The sequence below is a fragment of the Chiloscyllium plagiosum genome, unplaced genomic scaffold (assembly GCF_037043375.1).
Source record: "Chiloscyllium plagiosum isolate Xiang-an unplaced genomic scaffold, Cpla_swu_hap1 HiC_scaffold_5, whole genome shotgun sequence".
NCBI classification, from domain to species: domain Eukaryota; kingdom Metazoa; phylum Chordata; class Chondrichthyes; order Orectolobiformes; family Hemiscylliidae; genus Chiloscyllium; species Chiloscyllium plagiosum.
In genome coordinates this window covers 57,994,233-58,020,628 of record NW_028270143.1, presented here as the reverse complement: position 1 = coordinate 58,020,628, position 26,396 = coordinate 57,994,233, and the positions used below count along the sequence as shown (strand labels likewise).

Sequence of the window (26,396 nt, the reverse complement as noted above, 5' to 3'; positions counted from 1 at the left end):
GAGATGCAAAAGGATCTGGATGCCCTTGTGCATGAATTGCAAAGGTGAAGTTGCAGGTACAAAAAGTAATTAGGAAAGCTAATCAAATGTTATTATTTGTTGCAAGGCCTTTGAATACATAGATAGAGGTTTACACTTCAGGTATACAGGATATTGGTGAGACCACATCCAAAGTACTGTGTACAGTACTAGTCTCCTTATTTGAAGAAGGGTAGAAATACACTTGAAACAGTTCAGGGATTATTTACCAGAGTAATACCTGGAATGGGTGGGTTGTCTTATGAATAAAGGTCATACAGGCTAAGCTTGTTTAGAAGTGTAAGAGGTGACTTGCTTACAATGTAGCAGATCCTGAGAAATCTTGACAGGGTCAATGTGGAAAAAATGTTTCCTCTTTTGCGAGATTCTAGAACTAGGGGTCACTGTTTAAAAATAAAGTGTCATCCATTTAAGACATAGATGAGGAGGATTTTCTTCTCTCACAGAGGTCTGTAAGTGTTTGGAATCCTCTCCCTCAAAATGTGGTGGTAGCAGAGCCTTGAATATTTTTTAAGGCAAATGTAGATAAATTCTTGATAGTGAAGGGTGGAGGTAGGGATGCAGAAGATTATCATGGTTGGCAGGAATATGGAGTAATCAGATCAGCCAGGAACAATTTGAAAGGTGGAGCAGGATTGAGTGATAAATGATCTACTCCTGCCTCTAATTTGTGCATTTAATATTCATTTGCTTTATGTTATGCTTTAAGCCAACATTTTGCATGCACGCCCAGATAACAGTCTGGAATATCTCAGGATTTCGGTATGTGCACATACATTGTCTTTGAGACTACTTGCTCCATATCCCTAAGTAAAGATCTTCCATTCCCTATGTACTGTAACACTTCTTTATTTACATATGTACGTAGCAAGTTCTCAAATACAGCTCGCTAGATGTAATGTCTAAGATCTCTGTATTCACATTCTCATTTTAGACTGATATCAGAGTCATGTGGTCAACTGCATCATGATTATTTAAATGATTGCCATTATATCACAGACACCAGGCTAAATAAAACAACTTAGGGTTCTAGTATATATTGTCATAGAGACCTAGAGCACAAAGAAAAGGCCTTTCGGCACCAGGTGAAAACAATCACCTTTCTATTCTAGTCCCATTTTCCAATGCTTGGCCCACAGCCTTCTATGCTTTGACATCATAGGTGCACATCTAAATACTTTTTAAATATTATGAGGGTATCTGCATCTACTGAGTGAGTTCCAAATTCGCACCATCTTCTGGGTGAACATTTTTTTCCTCCCATCTGCTCTAAATTTCTTGCCTGTTATCTTCAATCTCTGCCCCGGATCAATGACCACACCATCAAGGGAACAGTTTCTTCCTGTCTACCCTACCGATGCCTCTAATAATTTTGTACATCTCAATGTCAGCCCTGTTACATTTTCTCTGCTCTAAGGAAAAGAACCCAAGTCTATCCAATCTCTCTTCCTAACTAAAACTCTCTAGTCCAGGAAACAGCCTGGTAAATTTCATCTGCACCCTTTCCAGTGTTATCACATTCCTCCAATAATGTATATTCCAGAACTGTACACAATACTCCAGCTTCAGCTTAACCACTGTTTCATACAGTTCCAGCATCAGCTCTCAGTTTTTAAACTTTGTGCCTTGCTTAATAAAGGCAAGTACCCCATATGGCTTCTTAACAACTTTATCTATCTGTCCTGCTACCTTGAAAGGCTGAAGGACGTGAACATAAAGGTCTTTCTGATTCTCAGGCTTCGCAGGGTCCTACTATTCTTCATTGTATTCCCTTGCCTTGTTTATCTTGCTAATGTGCATCAACTCACAAATCCAGACTTGCATTCCATTTGACACTGATCAGCCAATCTGACCAGTCTGTCGATACTGTCCTGTAATATAAGGCTATCCTCCTCCTTGTTTACATCCTCATCAGTTTATGTATCATCCACAAACTTACTGATCAACCCTTATACATTCAAGTCTAAATCATTTATATACCACAAACAGCCAGTGCCAACACTGATCTATGCAGAGCCCCAGTGGTTTCCAGTCACAAAACAACCCCTCAACCATCATCCCCCGATTCTCGCCACTCAGCTGAACCTGTATCCATTTGACAAATTTCCTTGGATCCCATGAGCTCTTACCTTCTGATGAAAAAGAAGAACTTAGAAAAAATACAAAGTGGGAGAAATTCTCGAGCCTGGTAGGTACCAACTCCAATTTATGGGTTAATAGGTGAGTGGGTATCTTAGATATGTCCCTTGTAACATGAATGATGGCCAGCTACATGTGAATCAAGGGATCTTTTCCTGATTGTATACGTTATCATTTTCTACAGCAATCTATGAAAGTAATTGTTCATGAACTCAAAAGTAGGAAGCTATTTAAGCTTGATCACCAGCTTACATATTAACTTCTAATGTATCCTATGAGTTTTATTTCAATCCTTCCCCATGTCTGCTCAGGTGTTAGAAATTTTTACAAACAAATGAATTAAACTTCCAGAATCATTCACTTCTCCATGGACCACCTCTGTTAAACCAGTTGATAGAGAAACAACACATGAATCATTTCAGTATTTTCTTTAACATCTCCAACAGTAATATTTAAACTATAATTAAAGACTTGTGAATAATAGCTTTGTGTTACTTAGTTACTTTTAGACCTTTTCCTCTCCCATTTTTACTGATGGAATAATGTCCATTGTCTGCATATGATTTGTATTTCTGGCTTCAACCTGCATCAAATGTTAAATTTGATCTCTCTCTCTGCACCTTCTCTGCAGCTGTAACATTGTATTCTGCACTCTGTTCTGCTATTCCATTGCACTTTGTATGGTACTATCTGCCTAACAGCGGCAGTGCTTATTTTTCCCCAGCACCCATGTCATGTGTGTGCAGGTGTAGGACACAGTGAAGAACAATAAGTGTGTAAATCTTTATTTATATTCCACCACCAGGAAGAAAGAAACACCCTAATGGCCAGTGACAAGCAATGCCCTTCTCAAAGGGCAATGCTGTATGATCAAAAAAATGAAGGGGATTAAATCAAAATAGAGTTGGAGGGGGAAATAAAACACTTCACTCCCCTCAGTGCCACCTCTCTCTGAACAGCTCAAGGGTGTTGGTGGACACTGCGTGCTCTTTCTCCAGGGACACAGGGCTCAAATATAACTACAGAAGAGGGGCAGGCAATCGGCCCTAATGACCTCCTACACTGCCCGCTGACTGGACCTGTTTATGGCCAGTTTGGCCAGGCCCAGGAGCAGACCCGCGAGGAGATCCTCTAACCTACCCCCACACCTTCCCCCTTCAAACTGGGTACCCAAAGGTTAGGAGCGTGTGGCTGATGTGCAACCAAAAACAGAGATGAAGGTTTGTAAGAAAATCAAAAAAGGAGAGCAAAGGCCCACACAATATGTACACAGAAGGCCCACTGAAGCCACAGCACCACAGAACAAGCAGTTGGGCTGGGAGTCCATGAACCAATGTAATCTGTGGTGGATGAGGGAAAGGAGGTGGATGGTATGCAGTAGCAGTCTGTACACGATCTGCCGTTTTATGTCCCTAAAAGGGGGCAAAACACAAACTCCAAAGGTGGCTCAAATTGTGGGGCACAGGTTCCTGTGAAATTCCATCCGGGCAGGGGTTCACGCAGATGGGATTCCACAGCATACCTGAGCATCCTCCAACTGATGCACTATGTCGATCCGAGCACTGCCGTTTTAAGGTGTTGAATGGCAGTGGCCACGAACTGGACTTCTACTGCCGCCCTGTGGCAATGTCCAGCCCAGGCCCCCACCACCCAGCACGTCCCCACCCCTGGTCACCCTCGCCGCCACGGCCCTCCCCTCCGACAGCCACTTGAACCCGCGAGTACGGAAATGCGGATTCCTGAGCAATGGCTGCCCAATGACATCTGCTACTTCTGCCGGAGGGAAGGCGCGATGCAATTCAACCATGTTGCAGACAGTGATCAGGTCCTGGTAAAAGACAGGCAGTTGCCTGAAAGTGACCTCCAAACCCATCACAGTCAATGAACAGGAGCTGCGTGTCGTAGTTGAGGTTTCATACCTGGCGGAAAAAATACGTCGCCAGGGCCCACCACCTAGGAGGAGGCTCAATGTAAAGGTATCGCTGCCAGGACTGAAAGGGGAAAGTCACCACCTTGGTGCGAAGACACACCAGCAACTGACCGCCCTCCTCAATAGGAAGTCTTAGAACCTGTGCCACGACCAGTGCATCTTTTTATCCCAGAAGAAGTGAACCAACGTTCTCTGGATGTCAGCAACAAAACCAGGAGGAGGGATCAAAGGGACCAGCCGGTACCACAGCATGGCAGCCATGAGTTAGTTTATGACCAGCACTCAACTCCTGTAAAACTGCACTTGAAGCAGTCCTGTCCACTGGCTTAGGCGAGCTGAGACTTTGGCCTCCAGCTCCTGCCAGTTCACCGGCCAGGATTCCTCTGCTGGCCTGAGGTACACATCAACTGTGTCTCGATACATGTTTCAACGATAAATCAATCAATTAGTCAATCATTTTAATTTGGATATATAATATATTCAATCCACCTTAGCCAATTTATGAATTTCCCTCGCAGAAATGCAAGTAACATCAGCAAATACTACCTTTTCCAAAAATACGCTCCAAGTGAGTTGCGTCGAGTTAGAATACTGCATTAAAATTGTCAACTTTACCTCCACTCCATTTAAAAGAGGTCTGAACTCTGGACAGATAAAAGCACTTCCTGCGTAGGCAGCGTCAATGTGCATCCATATATTTTCAGAAGTGCCTGAAATATTACACATAAAATCAATCACATTTTATGCTTCATTAAGTGATCAACAGAAGCAAGGAAAACAAAGGAACTGAAGGAGAGTAAACATTCTAAGGGAAAATGTTGACATTGGCCGAATATGAATCTTATGATGACTAAAAAGAATCCAACAATACAATGGAAAAAGACAAATCTTGATACTGTAAGGATGAAAAGAAACTTTGATAACCACAAGGAGGTTAATGTCAGTGCTCAAGCTAAGATCAGATTGTTCTTTGAAAATGTAATTACATAAACATGCTTCATTAGTGAACGGATATTGTAATTGGTCAAGTGTATAAATATTATAATTGGTTGAATACAATAATGTGAAACAAATTAAGTAACCAGAACTAGTGGTTGTAATTGGATATTGATAATCATGAAACAAGTGTACCCACTGTATTCTGATTTTATGATTTTGATTTTTCCTCTTGTATCTCTGGTTAAGAGTCTTCATGATCTACATTACAGTTTATTTTATTTCAATATTCTAACTCTTCAATATTTTTCCCTGTTTCCTACTAATTTGACCATTTAAAGGCTAGCTTAGTGCTACATTGGCTTTGACAGCTTTCTTAATGTTGGCTGCTGCTTTCACAGAGATTGACAGGTTCTGTGAGCTTTTAAACTGCTGAATATTTAAAGATCCAGTTGGAACAGTAACTAGATTATTTTTCCCTTCCTTCTTCTCCTTGGGCGGCTGTGGCTTTTGCAGAGCAAGATTTCTTTAGGCTAGCACCGTCTGATCGAAATTTGCACTGATATTCAGCAGACATGTTGTATGACATATCTGGGATATCTTGGAAAGATTTGCTGTTGCCAGTTGTTCTTAATGTTATCAGTCAGTGCAGTTGTTGTCACATGGGGAAGAAAGATTTTTCAATTTCTTAGGAGAAGTAGCTCAGTCTTGATAAACATATAATGTTCTCAAGTTCAGTAATGTCCTTTTGAAAGCAAATATGGCAGTCAATGTACAAAGAACTAGGTTCCACAAACAGAAATAACTGACCAAATAATCTGTCATCGCTTGCTTACATCACTGGATAACTATTGTCACTGAGATCGAGAACTTCCTCTTATTTTTGTTCAGTGGGATCAAAATAGGATAGAGGGCCATGGTTTAGCATTATACATAAAGATGGCATTTTCAAGAACGTTGTACCATTTCAGTGCTGCACTGAATTATCAGCTTAGATTATTATGCTTACATTTCTGATATAGGGTGTGAACTTGTCAACATCTGCCTGAGTATGAGAGCATTAGAATGGGACCAAGTTAACATTTAACTCCTGTAAATTATCACAGCAAAATGTTGAAATATTGGCAAAGCATTTGGTGCAGCTATTGGATCAAAAGAGTTGACACTGCAGTAGCTCTTTTTAAACAGCTTGGGAGATAGGGAATAGAGTGGTTATGGGTTTTTTTGGATCAAAGAAAGGTTTATAAGAGTATCCAAATAGTGTGTGTTTGGACCCCTAATTTTCCTGATATATATTAATGACAAAGACATTGGTGTATGTGGCACAATTTCAAAACTTTCAAATGATACAAAACTTACAGGTATTGTGAACTGTGAGAATAGTAGTACAGATCTTCAAAGCTCATAGGCAGGCTGGGCAGTCAGTGAAAAATGTAATTTAATACAGATACATGTTAATGATCCATTTTGCTATAAAGAACCTGGAGGAACAATTTAAAATAAAGTGTATCATTAAAGGTGAGGGGCTGCAGGAGAGTGCAGAGGCTAGGGAGGGGCTGGGTATGGAGTTAGTACCTGATCTCTACAAAGACTTTGCCTCTGTGGGTAAAGTTTACTCAGAAAGAACAGGGGGGGGGAAGGACAAGAAGTTATAATTTTGACAGATACTGAATCTAACCAGTCACTAATAGTAAGGGATGAGTGAATATGCACTCTTTCTGATCTGTTACCTCAGAGTGTGGTAATCTGTGAGATAGATGGTCAGAAATTGGCCCTCCAATCTGATCTTACTCAAGACTGGGGAAGTTACAATGGGAGTGATTGATAGTGTGCCAGTTCCAGGAATTCATTTTATTCTTGGGAATGATTTGGCAGGATCCAAGGTGGGAGTGACACCCCTTGTTGTGGAGAAAGCCCATGGAAGACCAAGAAACTGAGGAGTTAAAACAGAAATATCCTGGTATTTTCCCAGACTGTGTGGTGACCAGATCTCACTATCATAAGTCACTCCACAAAGCAACAAGAGAAAAATGAAGCAGTTGAGGTTCAGTTAGTGGATACCCTGTTTGACGTAATGGTGCAGGAAAAACCTGAATAGGCAGAGGGTCAGACAGAAGTGTTTAGTCCTGAAAAGCTAAGGGACTTGCAACAGCAAGACAAGATATATGGGAGCGTGTACTCCAAAAAGGAGTGAGAGCATATTATTATCTGAAAGATAGAATCCTGAGATGGAAATAGAGAACCACAGGTTAGTGCAGAGAAGAAATGGGCCAACGTGCACCAGATTACGTTGCCGGTAGCATACAGACAGGAAGTGTTACGGGTAGCACATGAACTACCAGTAGGTCATCTAGGGGTACGAAAGACTCAGGTAAAGGTACAAAAAAATTTTTATTGGCCTGGAATGCACAACAATGTGATTGTCATACATGCCAAATGGTAGGTAAGCCACAGGTGGTAGTAAAACCAGCACCTTTGCTGCCAATTCCCACATTTGAAGAACCTTTCACGCAGGTTATAATTGATTGTGTAGGTCCCCTCCTGAGAACTAAAAGTAGGAACCAGTACTTGTTAACCATAATGGATGCATCTACCAGATTTCTGGAGGCAATTCCATCGTGAAGTATCAAGGCAAAAAAGGTGGTAGAGGAGTTAGTAGCATTCTTCACAAGGTATGAGCTACTCAGAGAGATTCAGGTGGACCAAGAGTCAAATCTTACTGCTAGGCTGTTTGAGGAGGTCACAGATAACTTAGGTGTACAGCACTCTAAATCCAGTGTGTATCATCCTGAATCCCAGGGAGCTTTAGAAAGGTGGCATCAGACTTTGAAGACCATGTTGAGACCATACTGTCAGGATTACCCGAATGTTGGGGATAAAGGTATCCCATTCGTATTGTTTGCCATTAGAGATGCCTCAAATGAATCTACTCAGTTCACTTCCTTCAAGTTAATATTCCGTCATGAAGTGAGAGGCCCTTTGAAATGAATTGAAGAAAAACTGACAGAACCAAAGTCGGAGATCTCACATTATGTATCGGAGGTGAGGGAGAGACTAAATCGAGTAGGTGAGTTAGCTAAACAGCATTTAAAGAGGGCCCTGTGTAGAATGAAGTAGGTGACAGATAAAAGTTCTGAGACTCGGATGTTTTTCCCTATCAAATTGAGAAAAAGTTGAGTCAGGTGAACTATCTAGTAAAGATGCCAGATAGAAAAGAAAGGTATCAGGTATGTCATGTGAACATATTGAAACTGTATTATACTAGAGAGAAAGAACTGGAGAAACAGGTGTTAGTTACTACCCTGCAGACTGAGGAATCAAATCCAGATGATATGAATTTGATGTGCCTCAAAATAGATTAAAAAATAAAGAAGTCCTTGAGGAGTGGGATAGGTTAGTAAGCTATCTGTCTCAAGAGCATAGAGTGCTGATGAAAGAATTGTTACTGCAGCATAAGGACATATGTAAGAATCTTTATACTTTAATAAATAAAGTTGTTAATTTTTCCTTTAAATAGTTCTTGGCCTCTCAAATTTTCACAGATTATTGTACAGGATAAATCTTTTCTGTGCTGCTGATTTAAATTAAGCAGGAGAGTTTACCCCGTGTCGTAACAGCACCAAGGAACTTTAGCATTACTGATGTCAATGTAAGATGATGATTCAACTCTGGACATCTTGCAGGCAATGTGCAAGCTTCTTTCCAGCCAGCAACTTCACGACAGACAGAGTCTGATGCAGGCTGCCAACTCATTTCTGCTCTCTCTTTGGAGATGAAATGGCCTTACTTAGAACCCCACAATTGTGTATTTAAGGGATCCAACAATTTCAAACTATAATAATGTGTCAAAGACAGGAATTTCAGGTGCTGAGAACCCATGTGATGAACTAAATTGAAGGTCAGTAAACTAATAGAGTAGCTTTACCTTTCCCATTTGTGTATCCATTGTGAGGTGAAGAGTTAACTGTTAAAAGGTTGGTGTCTACTTTAACATGATAAGTTTCTAGATTTTCCTTTGTCCAGAACAGGGTAAAGGCAGATAATTTGCCTCTAAGCCCTTTGTGTCAGATTTTAAATGCTTATACAATCAAAGGGGTCCAGAAGCTTCTGGAAGTATGACCATGTGATTATTCTTCGCCACTTTTTGAGTCCATCAAGATTATCCATATTTGTAAATAAGACAAAAATTAAACATGGAACTATAGAAGGGAAGACAGTTTTCTTTGGAATATTTCTTCATGCCACCTGGCCTTGACATTTTCCTCATGGTGGTAAGCTCTCCCTATTCAGTCAAAATGCATATGAAGAAGTCAGTGATCGCCCTTATTAGAATATTTGAGTGATTGAACTGGGTGGTCTTGCTGACAGCAAAATCCCATGGTAGCAAAATGCCCACTCCCAACATCTTCCCTTGCCATTTTAATAGACCTCCCTAATCTAAGCCTATTACCACTGGGCTGAGTAAAGATTGGCCCATAGTCATTTCCTAAGAACAGATTTGAAAATATCATGTATTAGAAAATCATAGATGAAAAGAAATGCATCATCTATGTGTATAGGGCTTATGTGAGAACATCTGTTAGTGCCTTATTCTTGCCACAGATAAAAGATGACACCTCTAGCACTTGAAGATTGGCATATGACACAGTACCATCAAAGAAAATAAGCTTGTTATTGTGTTTATAAAGATCATAATTTGGTGTTATCAACTTTATTCTCCAACTTAAACTGCACATCAAGTTCATAGTGAAAAGCGATGACATCTTGCTGCAAGTTCAGCTAGAAAGGTGCCCCCTGTATGTATATTTAACTTAGCATTGTCACCCTTCCTTCTCTGTTCCCAGTTTAGGCCATTGGAGTAACTCTGTTGATGCACTGTCACCACCATGCTTCCATGCATGTTGGCTTTTTCACTGTTCTCAATTCAAGGATAGTTCTGTCCTCTTCCAGATCTGAAGACTGGATGAAGGGACTTTACCCTCACTTCTTTAACTTTTATCAACTGAAAAGCTGGTGCCAACACAATCCTGATCAAACCAGCATTCTTTGCTCAGTATTGGGGCTGCCATAATATATAATTTAGTTAAACTACATGAGATGTAAAATTGGTTTGATAGCTCTGAAATACATACTTAGTTGATGCACAATGATAACTGGGAGTCAAATATTAACCAGGTATCTTAAACCTTGAGCAGCAGTTATACATTTGTCCTTCTTGTCAAGGTAGGAGTAATGAAGTATAACAGGTCAGAGAGTCGAAAAGAAAATTAATTCAAAGACTTTATCCTTTATTGGGGTTAACACAATAAATATAGAGTAAATAAATTTAAAATATACTTACATAGCGGTCCAAGTTCCACAATGTTATCAAATGCACAGGAGGGAGTGGTGCCAAGTGTTGCACAAAGCTGGTGTACATAAAGAGCAAACATTACAAAAGGTGAGCTGACTTCAGCATTCATTCACTTTCAGTTTAGTCAATTAGGAGCAAAGCCTATCACTTTCAGCTGACTACCGTTTGGTAGTATTTAAGATTTCATGCTTCTAATGTTCTATGAAATTTGGGTTGATTATTTTCCAATGTTGCGCTTCTGAGAAAGTCAGGAACATAGGACCAGGAGTAGGCCATTCAGCCCCTCAAGCCGATTCCATCATTTAATGGCTGATGTGTGGCCTAATTTCATACACCTGACTTTGGCCCATAACCCTTAACACCTTCTACTTATAAACATTTATCTATCTCAGATTTCAAATTAACAACTGATCCTGCATCTATTGTCATTTATTGAACACAGCTCCAAACACCTTTGTGTGTAAAGTGCTTCTCAATATCTCTCCTGAATGGTTTGGCCCTAATTCTCAGACTATGACCCCTTGTCCTAGGATTCCCAGCCAGTGGAAATAGTTCATTTTTATTTACCCTGTCTTTTCCTATTAATATCTTGAAGGCATTTGCATCAGATTACCCCTTAACTTTCTAAATTCCAGCAAAAACAGGCCTAATTTGCACAATCTTTCCTCATAACATAGGCCCTGAAGTCCAGGTGCCATTCTTATAAACCCACATTGTACTCCCTCCAAGGTCAATCTATCCTTCCCAAGGTGTGGTGCATAGATCTGCTCACAGTACTCCAAGTGGGGTCTAACCATGGTTTTGTATATCTGCAAAATAACTTCTGCATCCTTGTACTCTGTCCCTGTAGACATAAAGAACAGCATTCCATTTCTTGATTATTTTCTACACCTGAGAAAAAGTAAATATTCAACATGTCTGCCAATTCCCCATAGTCATTGACAATATCCCTACTTTCAGGCTTTTGTCGGCTAAAATTGTCTGTAGCCATTTGCTTTCCTTAACGTAATTATAAAATTCCTTCTTTGATTTTGTTGTCCCTGGCAAATTTCCTTTCACAATCCTTTTTTGTCACTCATTTAAGTTGCTTTGCTGGTCTTTGTATCTTTTCCATTCAGCAGAATGCGTGCTGTTTTTTTGTTTGCATTTTTGTAAGCCCTTTCTTTTAGTTTTATACTGTCTCTTATCTCTTTAATTGTCCAAGGCTTTTTTTTTCTGTGAAGAGGAGTTTACCCTCTCAGGTGAATAAATTCATTTTGTATTGTGTTAAATATTTCCTTAAACATCTTCCACTTTTCTTCAATTGTTTTACCAATAACAGTCTCTGTCTCATCTTACTAAAGTCAACTTTGTATGAGAGTTGTCACCTGCTGAGTTCAAACTTTGAAATTTCACACTATAAAATAAGAAAATATTGTTCCTAATTGGTTTCATGGGACAAATTCCAAGATTAGGTTCAAATGCAACAGACTGAGTGGAAAAATACCATGGGTGATTTGGCGATGGTAAAAAAAGTTCAATTGTGTGTAAGAGTTGATTTGAAAATTTTTTTAAAAGTGAAGATTTTCAGTAGTGGTTTCATGGTTCAGGTTTTATGTCCCAATGTCCAAAGATTGTGAGTAGTTTTGGTCGTATCTAACGAAGGAGGTGCTGGCCTTAGAAAGGGTCCAGAGGAGGTTCACAAGTGTAATCCTGGGGATGAAGAACTTGTCACATGAGGAGCAATTGAGGTCTCTGGGTCTGCAATCTGGAGTTTCAAAGGTTAAAAATCAAACGACATCAGGTTATAGGAGAAAGTGAGGTCTGCAGATGCTGGAGATCAGAGCTGAAAATGTGTTGCTGGAAAAGCGCAGCAGGTCAGGCAGCATCCAGGGAACAGGAGAATCGACGTTTCGTGCATAAGCCCTTCTTCAAGAATGAGGAAAGTTTTTCCAGTAGACTAAGATAAAAGGTAGGGAGGAGGGACTTGGGGGAGGGGCGTCGGAAAGCGATAGGTGGAAAGAGGTCAAGGTGAGGGTGATAGGTCAGACTGGGGTGGGTGCGGAGAGGTCAGGAAGAAGATTGCAGTTTAGGAAGGCGGTGCTGAGTTCGATGGATTTGACTGAGACAAGATGGGGGGAGGGGAAATGAGGAAACTGGTGAAATCCGAGTTTATCCCTTGTGGTTGGAGGGTTCCTAGGCAGAAGATGAGGCGGTCTTCCTCCAACCGTCGTGTTGTTGTGGTCTGGCGATGGAGGAGTCCAAAGATCTGCATATCCTTGGTGGAGTGGGAGGGGGAGTTGAAATGTTGAGCCACAGGGTGGTTGGGTTGGTTGGTCTGGGTGTCCCAGAGGTGTTCTCTGAAACGCTCCGCAAGTAGGCGGCCTGTCTCCCCAATATAGAGGAGGCCACATCGGGTGCAGAGGATGTAATAGATGATGTGTGTGGAGGTGCAGGTGAATCTGTGGCGGATATGGAAGTTTCCTTTGGGGCCTTGGAGGGAGGTGAGAGGGGAGGTGTGGGCGCAAGTCTTGCACCTCCTGCGGTTGCAGGGGAAGGTGCCGGGAGTGGAGGTTGGGTTGGTGGGGGGGTGTGGCTCTGACGAGGGAGTCACGGAGGGAGTGGTCTTTACGGAATGCTGATAGGGGAGGGGAGGGAAATATATCCTTGGTGGTGGGGTCCGTTTGGAGGTGACGGAAATGACGGCGGATGATGCGCTGTACATGGAGATTAGTGGGGTGGTAGGTGAGGACCAGTGGGGTTCTGTCCTGGTGGCGGTTGGAGGGGTGGGGCTCAAGGGCGGAGGAGCGGGAAGTGGAAGAGATGCGGTGGAGGGCATCGTCGACCACGTCGGGGGGGGGGGGGGGGGGGGAAATTGCGGTCCTTGAAGAAGGAGGCCATCTGGGTTGTACGCTTTTGGAACTGGTCCTCCTGGGAGCAGATGCGGCAGAGACGAAGGAATTGGGAGAATGGGATGGCGTTTTTACAGGGGGCAGGGTGGGAGGAGGTGTAGTCCAGGTAGCTGTGGGAGTCGGTCGGTTTGTAGTAGATGTCCGTGTTGATTCGGTCGCCTGAGATAGAAATAGAAAGGTCGAGGAAGGGGAGGGAGGAATCTGAGACTGTCCAGGTGAATTTGAGGTCGGGGTGGAAGGTGTTGGTGAAGTGGATGATCTGTTCAACCTCCTCGTGGGAGCACGAGGCGGCGCCGATACAGTCATCGATGTAGCGGAGGAAAAGGTGGGGGTTGGGGCCAGTGTAGTTGCAGAAGATGGACTGTTCCACATACCCTACAAAGAGACAGGCATAGCTGGGGCCCATGCGGGTGCCCATGGCTACTCCTTTCGTTTGGAGGAAGTGGGAGGATTGGAAAGAGAAGTTGTTCAGGGTGAGGACCAGTTCAGTCAGTCGAAGGAGAGTGTCAGTGGAAGGGTACTGGTTGGTACTGCGGGAAAGGAAGAAACGGAGGTGTCAGTGGAAGGATACTGGTTGGTACGGCTTCTTCCTCCGCTTCTTCCTTTCCCGCCGTACCAACCAGTACCCTTCCACTGACACCCTCCTTCGACTGACTGAACTGGTCCTCACCATGAACAACTTCTCTTTCCAATCCTCCCACTTCCTCCAAACCAAAGGAGTAGCCATGGGCACCCGCATGGGCCCCAGCTATGCCTGCCTCTTCGTAGGATATGTGGAACAGTCCATCTTCCGCAACTACACTGGCCCCAACCCCCACCTTTTCCTCCGCTACATCGATGACTGTATCGGCGCTGCCTCGTGTCCCACGAGGAGGTTGAACAGTTCATCCACTTCATCAACACCTTCCACCCCGACCTCAAATTCACCTGGACAGTCTCAGATTCCTCCCTCCCCTTCCTCGACCTTTCTATTTCTATCTCAGGCGACCGAATCAACACGGACATTTACTACAAACCGACCGACTCCCACAGCTACCTGGACTACACCTCCTCCCACCCTGCCCCCTGTAAAAATGCCATCCCATTCTCCCAATTCCTTCGTCTCTGCCGCATCTGCTCCCAGGAGGACCAGTTCCAAAAACATACAACCCAGATGGCCTCCTTCTTCCAGGACCGCAATTTCCCCCCCGACGTGGTCGACGATGCCCTCCACCGCATCTCTTCCACTTCCCGCTCCTCCGCCCTTGAGCCCCGCCCCTCCAACCGCCAACAGGACAGAACCCCACTGGTCCTCACCTACCACCCCACCAATCTCCATGTACAGCGCATCATCCGCCGTCATTTCCGTCACCTCCAAACGGACAGATAGAGTGAATAGCTAACGTCTTTTTCCAAGGTTAGGGGAGTCTAAAACTAGAAGGTTTAAGGTGAGAGGGGAAAGATTTAAAAGGAACCTAATAGTAAACCTTTTCATGCAGAGGGTTTTGCATGTCTGGAATGAGCTGCTAAAGGAAGTTGTGGAGGCAAGTACAAATACAACATTTAAAAGGCATCTGAATGGGTGCATAATAAGAAGGATTTCGAGTGACATGGGCTAAATGCTGACAAATGGGACTAAATTAATTTGGGACATCTGGTCAGTATGAACGAGTTGGACCTAACGGTCTGTTCTTGTGCTGTACAACTTTATGATTTGAAGAATCTAATAATATTTACCGAGAGAATATAGCTGCAACAGCTGTAAAACTGGTCACAAGCAGTCAAATGAGTAACTTTGGCAAAGGCTTATAGCTTGAAGCGAGTTTACATATTATGACACCTCACAAGACTGACAAATCATTTAATCTCAGGTCTGTAAAGACTGGTTCAGCAGCAGGTGAGTGAAAACACAGGTTGTTCTGCTATAATGAGCGTTTTGTCAGCATGAATTAACTATAACACGATTGACGATTTTTGGACTTTGTTTGGATAATGCAAACTTTCTACTGAATGGAAAAAGCGATTTTCTGTTAGCGCTTTTCAACAGCGTGATTTTCTATAGCACGAAATTGCAAAGGCACAGAATTGTCGCGTTATAGCAGAATGACCTGCAGTAATAGGCAATGCCAGCAAGGCAGAAGTAGAGGTTTTTGTTGATGGAGTAGATATGTAGTCACAGGCTCATGTCAGGATCAATGATCTGGTTCAATCTGACAAGGTTAATCACCTATACAATACCTCCATTATTTCAGTAATAATGAAAGCTGAAACAGTTTTATTTACAGATGGGGGACAAAGAGACATGGCACTATAATCAGCTGTCGAAGTGTATGACAACAGCTGTATGCTTTCTTCTCTAATTTCCCATCCTTGGAATGACAGAAAAATCCTTGGCTTTTACTTGGTGCAATTTTTGGCACTGAAATGAATGCTCACCATGTAGGAAATTTAGGATACAAACCTGAGATCCATGCTGATGTACATGCCTTATTCTTGGATTATTTTCCTATATTAGCATCATTTAGAAATCAGGTATAAAAGCTCAATCTAATTTTATTAACTCTCTGCGAATTCAAATTCAATTTTCATTTGTTTCTCGCTGCAAATAAATGCTCATGTATCTCATGAGAATAACAAAGACAGATGACTGACGTATTAAACTGTTTGCGTATGATATTAAAAATTGATGACATTGCCTGCAGTTTTCTGTTTGAAGAACTGATTACATCTAAAACAGATCTCTTGTTCCATTTTAACTGCATATATTTACCAATGCATTATTGGATTTATTGCTTACAATTGACAGAAATGTATTACACCCTTAGGCTTGGGGAAGCTAAAAGATAATGAGGTTTAGTTTAATCTTTGTAGCCATGTGTTAGCTATACAAACAGGACAGGAATCTCTGCAGGACCATTTAACTTTAACAAATAGCAGCGAATGCTCCAGTTATGCTTAATTTGTAGACAAAATGTTGAAGAAAAATTTGATTCAGAACATGAGCCATCTGCCTATTATTTAAGCCACAGATTTACGTTACATTAGCAAGAGTATTTGTAATTGTAAAAAACCTATTTATACATTCACTCTATTTTGAAACAGTATGCGATTCACTCTTTTCTGCATTAATTTCATAGCCTATGGCTTTACTGCACTAAACATCCGTAAGTCATCTCTTTCAAACCATTATTAGTATTAAAAAGACAATGAACATGATAATACAGAAATAATTATATGACTGTGTTAAAGAAACAAGGAATTGTGTTGTTCAATGTCATCACATGTGATGCAGTTGCGTTTATTCAAACCTCAAACAAAATTGCATCTTTCTCAACAACATATATTCTGTCCATTTTTGGAAGTTTGGAAGAATTCAGGTTCTATTGAACTGTTGCACCCAAAATGCTAATTTTGTCAGTTTGTAGAGCATAACGGGTGTGTACAATCCTGTCCTAAAATGTTGCATTTGCAATAAACTACCGTTATTAATGCACCTAACATACTCAACAAATTAATAAGATCATGGCCAGTGGCTCAATTTGTCAGGATTTCATTATTTAAGGTTAATTTAATGGGCACAACCATTTACCAGGAAAACAGGAATGCCATGAATCTGGTTCAGTAAACTTTGTGCACATTCCACAAAGCACTAAATTACACTCCACAGCCCTGCCTTACCTTATAAAAAATCTTTTGCAAATACTATAACTTAATTCAGACAGAAGATAAAGAAAATGTTTACTTACAAAGAAAGGGACGAAACCTAAGGCTTTATCTTCTTCCAAAGCTTGTTTTAGTGCCTCCCCACGGAGAACGAATTTCTCATCGGTAGGTAATTTTCTCATTTTGACACTAGCAATCAACCCTGCTCGTTCAACAGAACTGTGGGACTGGCACAGAAATAAAGATTTCCACGTTAGGCATAATTGTCAAATTTACATTAATTGCACAGTTAAGCCACCATTATGAATCAGTCAAACACCATTAAAATATATATTTTTGTTATTTCTTTTTAAAGTTTATTTCTTATTGACAGCACTTACTCAGAATTTTATGGCCACAATTTTAACTCTTGGCAAAGGGACTTAAATGATGCGGGCTATGGTGAAAAATGTGGCACAATCCTGAGATGTCCAGTGAGACCTACCTACAACTCACTGCATCTTTTATCTATCTGGACACTGAAGTGATGTTCTCACCAAGCAAAGGTGAGTTGAGGGATTATTGCTTATTAACAACCTTATGAACTGCACATCTCATCTCATTAAATTTCAGTTCCTATCTGACCATCCACTGTGAGCAAATCTGACCATGAGAACATCAACATGGAAGCCAGAGCAGATACCAGGCAATTTCAGCTCACTACTGGCTGTGGAGAGACTTCACATTGTTTGGAAAACAATAGAGTCTCGGAATGATTCATGTGCACCAGCTACATTCACCCCTCAGCCACGGGTACCCGATAATTACAAATACTACATGATCCTCATGCCAATCTGATCCATATGCAGGATCCATATGCAGGACATTCAAGAAGTCGAGATCTGGATCACCAGATACACTTATAACTAGTATATCTCCAAGCAGCTTGCTTCTTTTCCTAGTGCTCACTCACTTAGTACCTACCTATATGATCACTGCATCCTTGCTTTGCCAAGTAACACCTGTTTTTTTAAAAATTCATTTTGTGGGATGTGGACAATGCTGGTTGGCCAGCGTTTTTTGCCTGTCCCTAATGGCCCAAGAGAAGGTGGTGGTGAGATGCCAACTTGAACCACTGCAGTCCACCTACTGTGGATTGATCCATAATGCCATTAGGCAGGGAATTCCAGGATTTTGACCCAGTGATGTGAAGGAACGCTGACACATTTCCAAGTCAGGATGGTGAGTGGCTTGGAGAGGAACTTAAAGGCGGTGGTGTACCCATACAGGTGCTGCCCTTGTCCTTCTAGATGGAAGTGGTCGAGGGTTTAAAAGGTGATGTCTGAGGATCTTTGCTGAATTTCTGCAGGGTATCTTGTAGATATTACATACAGCTGCTACAGACCTCGGTGGAGGAGCGAGGGGATACTTGAGGATTTAGTGCCAATCAAGCAGGCTGCTTTTTCAAGGATGTTGTCGAGCTTCTTGAGTGTTGTTGGAGTTGTACTCATCCAGGCAAGTGGGGAATATTCCATCACACTCCTGCCTTGTGCCTTGAAGATGGTGGACATGCTTTGGGGAGTCAGGAAGTGAGTTACCCGTCGCAGTATTCCTAGCCTCTGACATGTTCTTGTAGCCACTATGTTTATGTGGTGAGTCCAGTTGAGGTTCTCCCAGGATGGTGATAGTAGGATATTCAGTGATGGTAATATCATTGAATGTCATGGGATGGGTGATTACATTGTCTCTTATTAGTGATAATCATAGCCTGGCATTTGTGTGACATGAATGTTAATTGCCACATGTTAGCCCAAGCCTGGATATTATCCAGATATTGTTGCTTTTGAACATGGCTGCTTAAGTATCTGAAGAATCATGAATGGTGCTGAACATTGTGCAATCATCAGTGAACATCCAAACATCTGACCATACGATGAAGGGATGGTCATTCATGAAGCAGCTGAAGATGGCTGAGCCTAGGACACTACCCTGACGAACTTCTGCAGAGATGTCCTGGAGCTGAGATGACTGACCTCCAACAACCATGACCATATGTCTATGGGCCAGGTATGACTCTAACCACTGGAGAGTTTTCCCCATGATACCCATTGATTCCAGTTTTCCAAAGGCTCCTTGATACCACACTCAATCCAATGGAGCCTTGATGTCAAGAGCTGTTGCTCTCAATTCACCTCTAGAATTCAGCTCCTTTGTCCATGGTTGGCTGTAATGAGGTCAGAAACTGAATGGCCCTGGTGGAACCCAAACTGGGCATCACTGAGCAGTTTATTACTGAGCAGGTGCTGCTTGATAGCACTGTTGATGACAACTTCCATCACTTTACTGATGATCGAGAGTAGACTGATGGGACGGTAATTGGCTGGGTTAGATTTGTCCTGCTTTTTATGCACAGGGCAACCTCGATTATCTGAACGACATGGGCGGGAAGTATTTTGTTCAGATAATCAAATGTTTGGATGATTGAATGTTCAGATAACACAGTTTATTTAAGCATCAGGACCTTGAGATCTTATTTGGATAATCTGAAATTCAGATATTCAATGTTCGGATATTCGAGGTTGTACTGTATAGGACATACTTGGACAATTTTCCACATTACTGGGTAGATGCCAGTGTTGTAACTGTACTGGAACAGCTTGACTAGGTGAGTGGCAGGTTCTGGAGCACATCATTAGTAATATTGCCAGAATGTAGTCAGGCCCTGTAGCCTTTGCAGAATCCATTGTCTCCACTCTTTCTGGATATCACGTGGAGTGAATCGAGTTGTCTGAAGACTAATATCTGTATTACTTGGCACTTCTGGCTAAAGATTGCTGCAAAAGCTTCAGCCTTATCTTTTGCACTGATGTGCTGGGTTCTTCCATGATTGAGAATGGAGATATTTGAGGAGCCTCCTCCATCAGTGAGTTGTTTAATTGTCCACCACCATTCATTACTGATTTTGGCTGGACTGCAGAGCTTAGATCTGATCTGTTGGTTATGGGATCTCTTAGCTCTGTCTATCATTGCTGCTTTTACTGTTTGGCATGCAAGTCATCCTGTTTGTGGGCTTCACCGGGTTGACAGCTAAGCCTGGTGCTGCTCCTGGCATGTCTTCTTGCACTCTTCATTGTATCAGGGTCGTTCTCCTGGCTTGATGGAGGGTGTATCAGTAATGCACTGTTAGTGCATTAGAGCTTCAGTTAGAGACAAAGACCAAAGAGCCAAATATGGTCACAATATATTAAACTGGCTAGTTAAGTTTCTGCTAAGATGTTGGCTTCCAATGCAGGTTGTTTGTGTTAGCTGCAACTTCACCCTTGCTTTTCATGCAGACAAGACTCACCATATGTTGACATCTGAAACGCCTACAATAGCTATTCAATCCCTTTCCCCATCCTTGTTCTGAACAGCATTGTTTCTACATACACCTGCGTAATACGCTGTCCTATAAATTTTGACACAATGTTGACTATGGGTATACTGTAATTCAAAGGTTGAAACATGTGCTTTGTAAGGGATTTGCCTCATTTTCACAAAATTTTACATTTCAAGTGACCGTGAATTCAAAATGTCTGGAAACGAATATATTTGGAAAGTAAGCATGAGTTCTGTAAGCCGCTTTTTTATCCTCATATCTTGCCAGCAATGACACTGCAGTGCATTGCTGTTATTCCAGTTGTTGAACATATTTATGAATAGAAACTGAAAGGTCATTTGTATCTTCAGGCAAATCCTCCCACAGAAAAATAACTTTCTGTGTGTCACTTGTTGAACTGCTGTCACTTTCAATTTCTTGTCAGTTCTATACATGCCACAGTTCAATATAATACAATTAGTATACCAAGGATTTATTGGGTCAAAGTACTTCAATCCCATCAGAAGACGAACTGGTCAATTTATACTTTCATCAGAAAAGATTTCATATTGTTCTGTAATTGTAGCCATGCATACATATGCATACATACATACAGCCATAGTAAATCTAAACTTTTAATAAAATCTAATAAAGCCAGGTAATCCATTTATTTTCTATGCAACATTTCACAAAGGAAACAATCTCTCCTTGCTACCCATGTGTCTGTTGGTTTTCCTAGTGCTCTGCAAATGGTAAAACTGCAACTGTGAAAGCGGGCAACAGTATGTACTTAGTAGTAGATGTGAACATGTAATGATTTGATTGGACAAAAGACACACATGAACATATAATGATTTAATTGTATAACTTAGTAGTGACGTAGAGTCATAGAGCTGTACAGCACAAAAACAGACACTTTAGTATAACTTGTCCATGCCGATCAGATATCTTAAACTAATCTAGTGTCATTTTCCAGGAATTGGTTCATATCCCTCTAAACCCTCCCTATTCATGTACCCACTGTGATGCCTTTCCAATATTGTAATTGTACCAGCCTCTACCACCTCCTCCGACAGCTTATTCTATACTTGCATCACTGTCTGTATGAAAAAGGTGCCCCACAGATCCCTTTTAAATCTTTCCCTTCTCACCTTAAACCAATACCCTCTAGTTTGGACTCCCTACCCTGGGAAAAAAAATCTATTAATATGAATGCAATTGTTTGGAATAGAGTAGAACAAACACTGTTGCCTAGAAAAAAAATTGTGCAAATGTGTAGCGTTTTTAAAGGAAGAAGGTTATATTTTGTTGCTAGTTGCGCACTTCCCATGAATGTACAATAAACACTGAGACAAAGAAATCCCAGTTGTGTTTGGTCATTATCTGGTGAACTAAACTCCACCTGGCAAAGGCTGAATGCCAAATTTCTGACATTTAATTCCACCTCTCCCTGGAGAATGACTTCACTACCAAACACCAAGCCGTTGTTTCCAAGAGTGTCAATGATACAATGGTCTCTGTGATCTTCTCTTCATTGTCTCCAACATCTTAGTCGAGGGATGCCATACTGCCCTCTTTTGAAAAAACAAGACATTAATTTTAAAAATCCTTTCATGACTATTGGACAGCCCAAAGCACTTGACAGCCAAGTAAGTATTTGTTGAACTGTTACAATTTGTTAACACGTAGGAAACATATTAAGTCCCTTCCTGAAGTCTGGCAATCAGGGGATAGTCCAATGACAAAATCCTGGGTAGAATGGAACTTCTGGAGTTGGCCTCCCTGAAATCCCAGATCCTCAGTGAACTTTAGAGGCAGATCACATCATTTCCCCTGCCTGCTCCCATACTGAGATACCCAGCAGTGCACAAAATGAAATCATTTACATGGTATAAAAACAGAAAGTCTTGGAAAAACTGGATTAATGTTTTGAATCAAATATGATTCTTCATATTTCTTCCTATCTTCCTGACTTTTCAGCACTGGACACAGGAATGTAAAACATCCTTTTATTAAAACTAGCATTCTGGAAACATGTGCATCACTGTTATGTTTGTTTAAAACTACCAGGTGCATCAATCAAGATATCCATCTGTTGCTTTTGTGACGTGTACTGTAAATATATCTATCTGCCTGTTCAAAAGTCATGAACACTGGCTATTGTGAGTGTATAAAATAGCCAAGGGTTGATGTCAAATGACTAAAAGATATTTGGATGAGATAATGAGTCCCTTCTAAATCTGCTGATGGTCCTGAAGTATGAACATATATCATTAAGACACATACTGTGTATAAATTAGGAGAAAAATGAGAGCAATAAACAGATGAGAAGTGGATAATGAATATATATTAAAAAAACCTGAAAAGATATAGAAAATCATGAATGAAAAGAAAGGAAATCGCAGAGAAAGACAGTGAGAGGTTAAATAATGATAAACAATGAGCACTAAAAACCTCAGTAGATGACTAAGATTATTGTTCTTTATTGCAAATAGAGGTTGAAGTTTGTATGTATGTTTTCGTCAGTAGACAGGGCTATGACAAGCAACAGTTTCTATTTATATAGCAACTCTGACATAGTAAAACACACAGACGCTGCACGGGAACATTGTGAACAAAGTATGACACAGATCAGACAGTTGTTAAACTGGTGTTGAAAAGTGTGGGGCTGGAAAAGCACAGCAGGTGAGGCAGCATCCGAACAGCAGGAGACACAACATTTCGGGCATAAGTCCTTCAGCAGGAACGTGGAGGGGGAAGGGGGGGTGAGAGTTAAATAGGGAGGTGGGGATTGGGCTGGGGGGAACGTAACTGGGAAGAGGAACTGTCTGGGTCATTTAGTTTTCTGCATGACAAATTTTTAAAATATTCATTCATGGGATGTGGGCATTGCTGAATAGACCAGTATTTGTTATTTATCCCTATTGGTCAGTTAAGAGTCAACCACATTGCTATGGGACTGGAGTCACATGTAAGTCAGATTTCTTTCCCTGAAGGATATCAGTGAATTACATTGGACTTTGCCCACCACAATTCCATGGTCATCATTAGATTCTTAATTCTGTCATCTACTAAAGCTGGATTTGAACTCGGGTTCCAGGAAAATAGTCAAGGGATAATACCACTATGTCATCGCTCCTATGCCTGAAACCCTCTGACAGTCTCCATTTAAATCAAAGAATTCAGAGGGTGCAATGAAATGAAGTAAAATATGAAATATATAGTCTAACTCTTCAGCAACTATTCAACTAACTCCATTCTTACCTTACACTACCAACCTGAACTGACTTTTCCCCACCCTCCCAGGACCTGAGACCCCCCCTTCTGCTAGACCTGACTCAAGTCTGCCCTCCCTCGCTGCACTTGACCTGATCAAACCCCACTTCCCACCAGAAGCAACCCCTCAGACTTGATTGATTTCCTCCATCAGTCCCATCCTAAACCTCTTCTTCTGCTGCTAGGCCTGAACTGACTGCATTGGACCCAACCTGACAATAATCCCTGTCATACCTGATCTGAAAACCTCTGCTCCCAGCCCCACTCTCATACCCCTCCTGATGAACCTAAGCCTCTTGGATTCTGACCCAGACAGCAACTGTTAAAGTGTGTGGAAAGACTAAGTTCCAGCTGAAAAGGGGCCACAGTTTGCTTTCTTCTAACAGCTCTGCCATGCAACTGTCAGAATGGAAGTATGCCTCCACATTTCTGATGGAAGCCTGAGCAGAACTTTCTCTCAGAAATTCAGAGCTCACATCTCTGGTTAAAAAAAAGGGGCCAGTGTGACAATTTTCACAAGATTGCCACGCCTTGGCAAATCTGTCTCATTGAGTCACATGAACAGATATTAGGAGCTGGGACTTTGTATAATTCCTGAGGAATGTTCTAAAAGAGAAGGGTGTGACTTTGCTGTGGAAATTCCAGTTGCACAAGATCCTATTTCTGCTGATGGGTGAAACAAGTGGAGTGTGGAACAAGCAGGCAGGAAAGCAGAAATGCAGCACTGACACTGGGAGACTGGTTAGACCACATGGAATACAGGGAGAATTAGCCACTTGGAAACAGAACTGGCTCGAATGTAGAAGGAAGTGGTAGAGAGTTGCTCTTCAAACTGGAGGCCTGTGATCAGTGGTGTGCTGGGTCAGTGCTGAGTCCACTGTTTTTCATCATTTATATAAATGATTTGGATGTGAACAGAAGAGGTATAGCTAATAAGTTTGCAGGTGACACCAAAATTGGAGGTGTAGTGGACAGCAAAGAAGGTTATCTCAGAGTACAATGGGATCTTGATCAGATGGGACAATGGGCTGAAGAGTGGCAAGTTAAGTTTAATTTACATAAATGTGAGGTGCTGCATTTTGGAAAGGCAAATCAGAGCAGGACTTATACACTTAATGGTTAGGCCCTGGGGAGTGTTGCTTAACAAAGAGACCTTGGAGTGTAGATTCATAGTTCTTTGAAAGTGGAGGCTCAGGTAGATGGGTTAGTGAAGACAATGTTTGGTATGCTTTCTTTATTGGTCAGAGCATTGAGTACAGAAGCTGGGAGGTCATGTTGCAGCTGTACAGAAAATTGGTTAGACCACTTTTGGAATATTTTGTGCCTTTCTGGTCTCCCTCCTACAGGAAGGTTATTGTGAAACTTGAAAGGGTTCAGAAAAGATTTACAAGGATGTTGCCAGGGTTGGAAGGTTTGAACTGTAGGGAGAGGCTGAATAGGCTGGGGTTGTTTTCCCTTGAATGTTGCAGGCTGAAGGGTGAAATTATAGAGGTTTATAAAATCATGAGGGGCGTGGATAGGATAAATAGACAAGGTCTTTTCCCTGGGGTGGGGGAGTCCAGAACAAGAGGGCATAGGTTTAGGGTAAGAGGGAAAAGGTTTAAAAGGAATCTATGGGGCAACCTTTCCACATTGAGGTTGGTACGTGTATGGAATGAGCTGCCAGAGGAAGTGGTGGAGGCTGGCAAAATTACAACATTTAAAAGGCATCTGAATGGGTACATGATTAGGAAGGGTTTAGAGGGCTCTGGGCCAAATGCTGGGCAAATGGGACTAGATTAATTAGATATCTGGTCGGCATGGTCAAGTTGGACCAAAAGGTCTGTTTCTGTGCTATATATCTCTATGACTCTATGACTCCTTGAACACAATCTGCAAAACTTCATGTTTAATTGACTGGTCACTATCAGCGATTAGAAAATAGATACATTAAATATGTATTATAAATTAACAAACTACCTTATGCAAAGAGAATCATTTATTACTATCCAAATAACTACATCTACAACTACTGGAAGAATTCTGCAATAATCATATAGACACTCTTCAGGCCTGTCACACTCATGACTTATATCACCCAGAAGGACAGAAGGAGGGTGAGTGGAGGGGTTCGGGGAGGGGGTGACCAGGGGTGCAGGTAGCAGATGCATGGGAACACCACCACCTGCAAGGTTACATTCTAGCCTGGAACTATATCACCATTCCTTAACTCTCATTAGATCAGAATTCTTGATTTCCCTCCCCAACAGTACTGTGGGTGCAACTATACTACATAGGCTACAGTGGATCAAGAAGGTGGGCAATGAGGGATAGGTAACAAAGGCTGGCCAACAGTAACAAAGGCTGGCTAACAATAACAATTCATAGCTCCTGCTCATATTTCTTATTTTCTTATTATCTTTCAGTTGAGTTCGGGAATAAGCCAGTTTAAAGCCTATCAAGTGGTGTTCCCAGGGTTAGTTTATGAACATTTCTGAAATGCCTTCCCACTACTGTCAACATAACAGGGTGGAAAGGACGATTCAACTATTTGGGTCCAAGTGTACACACCCTCACCTCACTTTCAGTTTGTAGCTTGAGGTGGCATTGCAACCAGGTAGAAACCTAACAGAGACAGATTTCTTTGAGATTTTCTGATGATCACAGTTGGATTGGAGGCATATTTGGGTTGCACAATATTCAGCTTGGCCTCTATATTCTAATAGTTTTCTAAATTAGGATAACGTAAAAAAATTACGCAATTGTTTCGGACCATCGTGTCCTCACTTGCCATCTGAGCGTATTGATTTAATGCCTCCTCCATACTCATGCATATTGTTCCTATTTGAATAATCATCCAATATCTTCAACTGA

The 26,396-nt window shown here is 41.6% G+C and overlaps 1 protein-coding gene across 3 annotated transcripts in view; it reads right to left on the bottom strand.

Annotated features, from left to right (window-relative positions):
- Nucleotides 1-26,396, bottom strand: part of ddc (dopa decarboxylase) — a 111,402-nt gene that overhangs the window by 50,796 nt on the left and 34,210 nt on the right. For all 3 annotated transcript variants that reach the window (XM_043690111.2, XM_043690110.2, XM_043690113.2), the window contains exons 6-8: nt 17,014-17,157; nt 10,386-10,452; nt 4,724-4,818 (exon numbers count right to left, since the gene is read on the bottom strand). In XM_043690111.2, the coding sequence (XP_043546046.2) occupies nt 4,724-4,818; nt 10,386-10,452; nt 17,014-17,157 (306 nt within the window). The remainder of the gene's footprint in view (nt 1-4,723; nt 4,819-10,385; nt 10,453-17,013; nt 17,158-26,396) is intronic.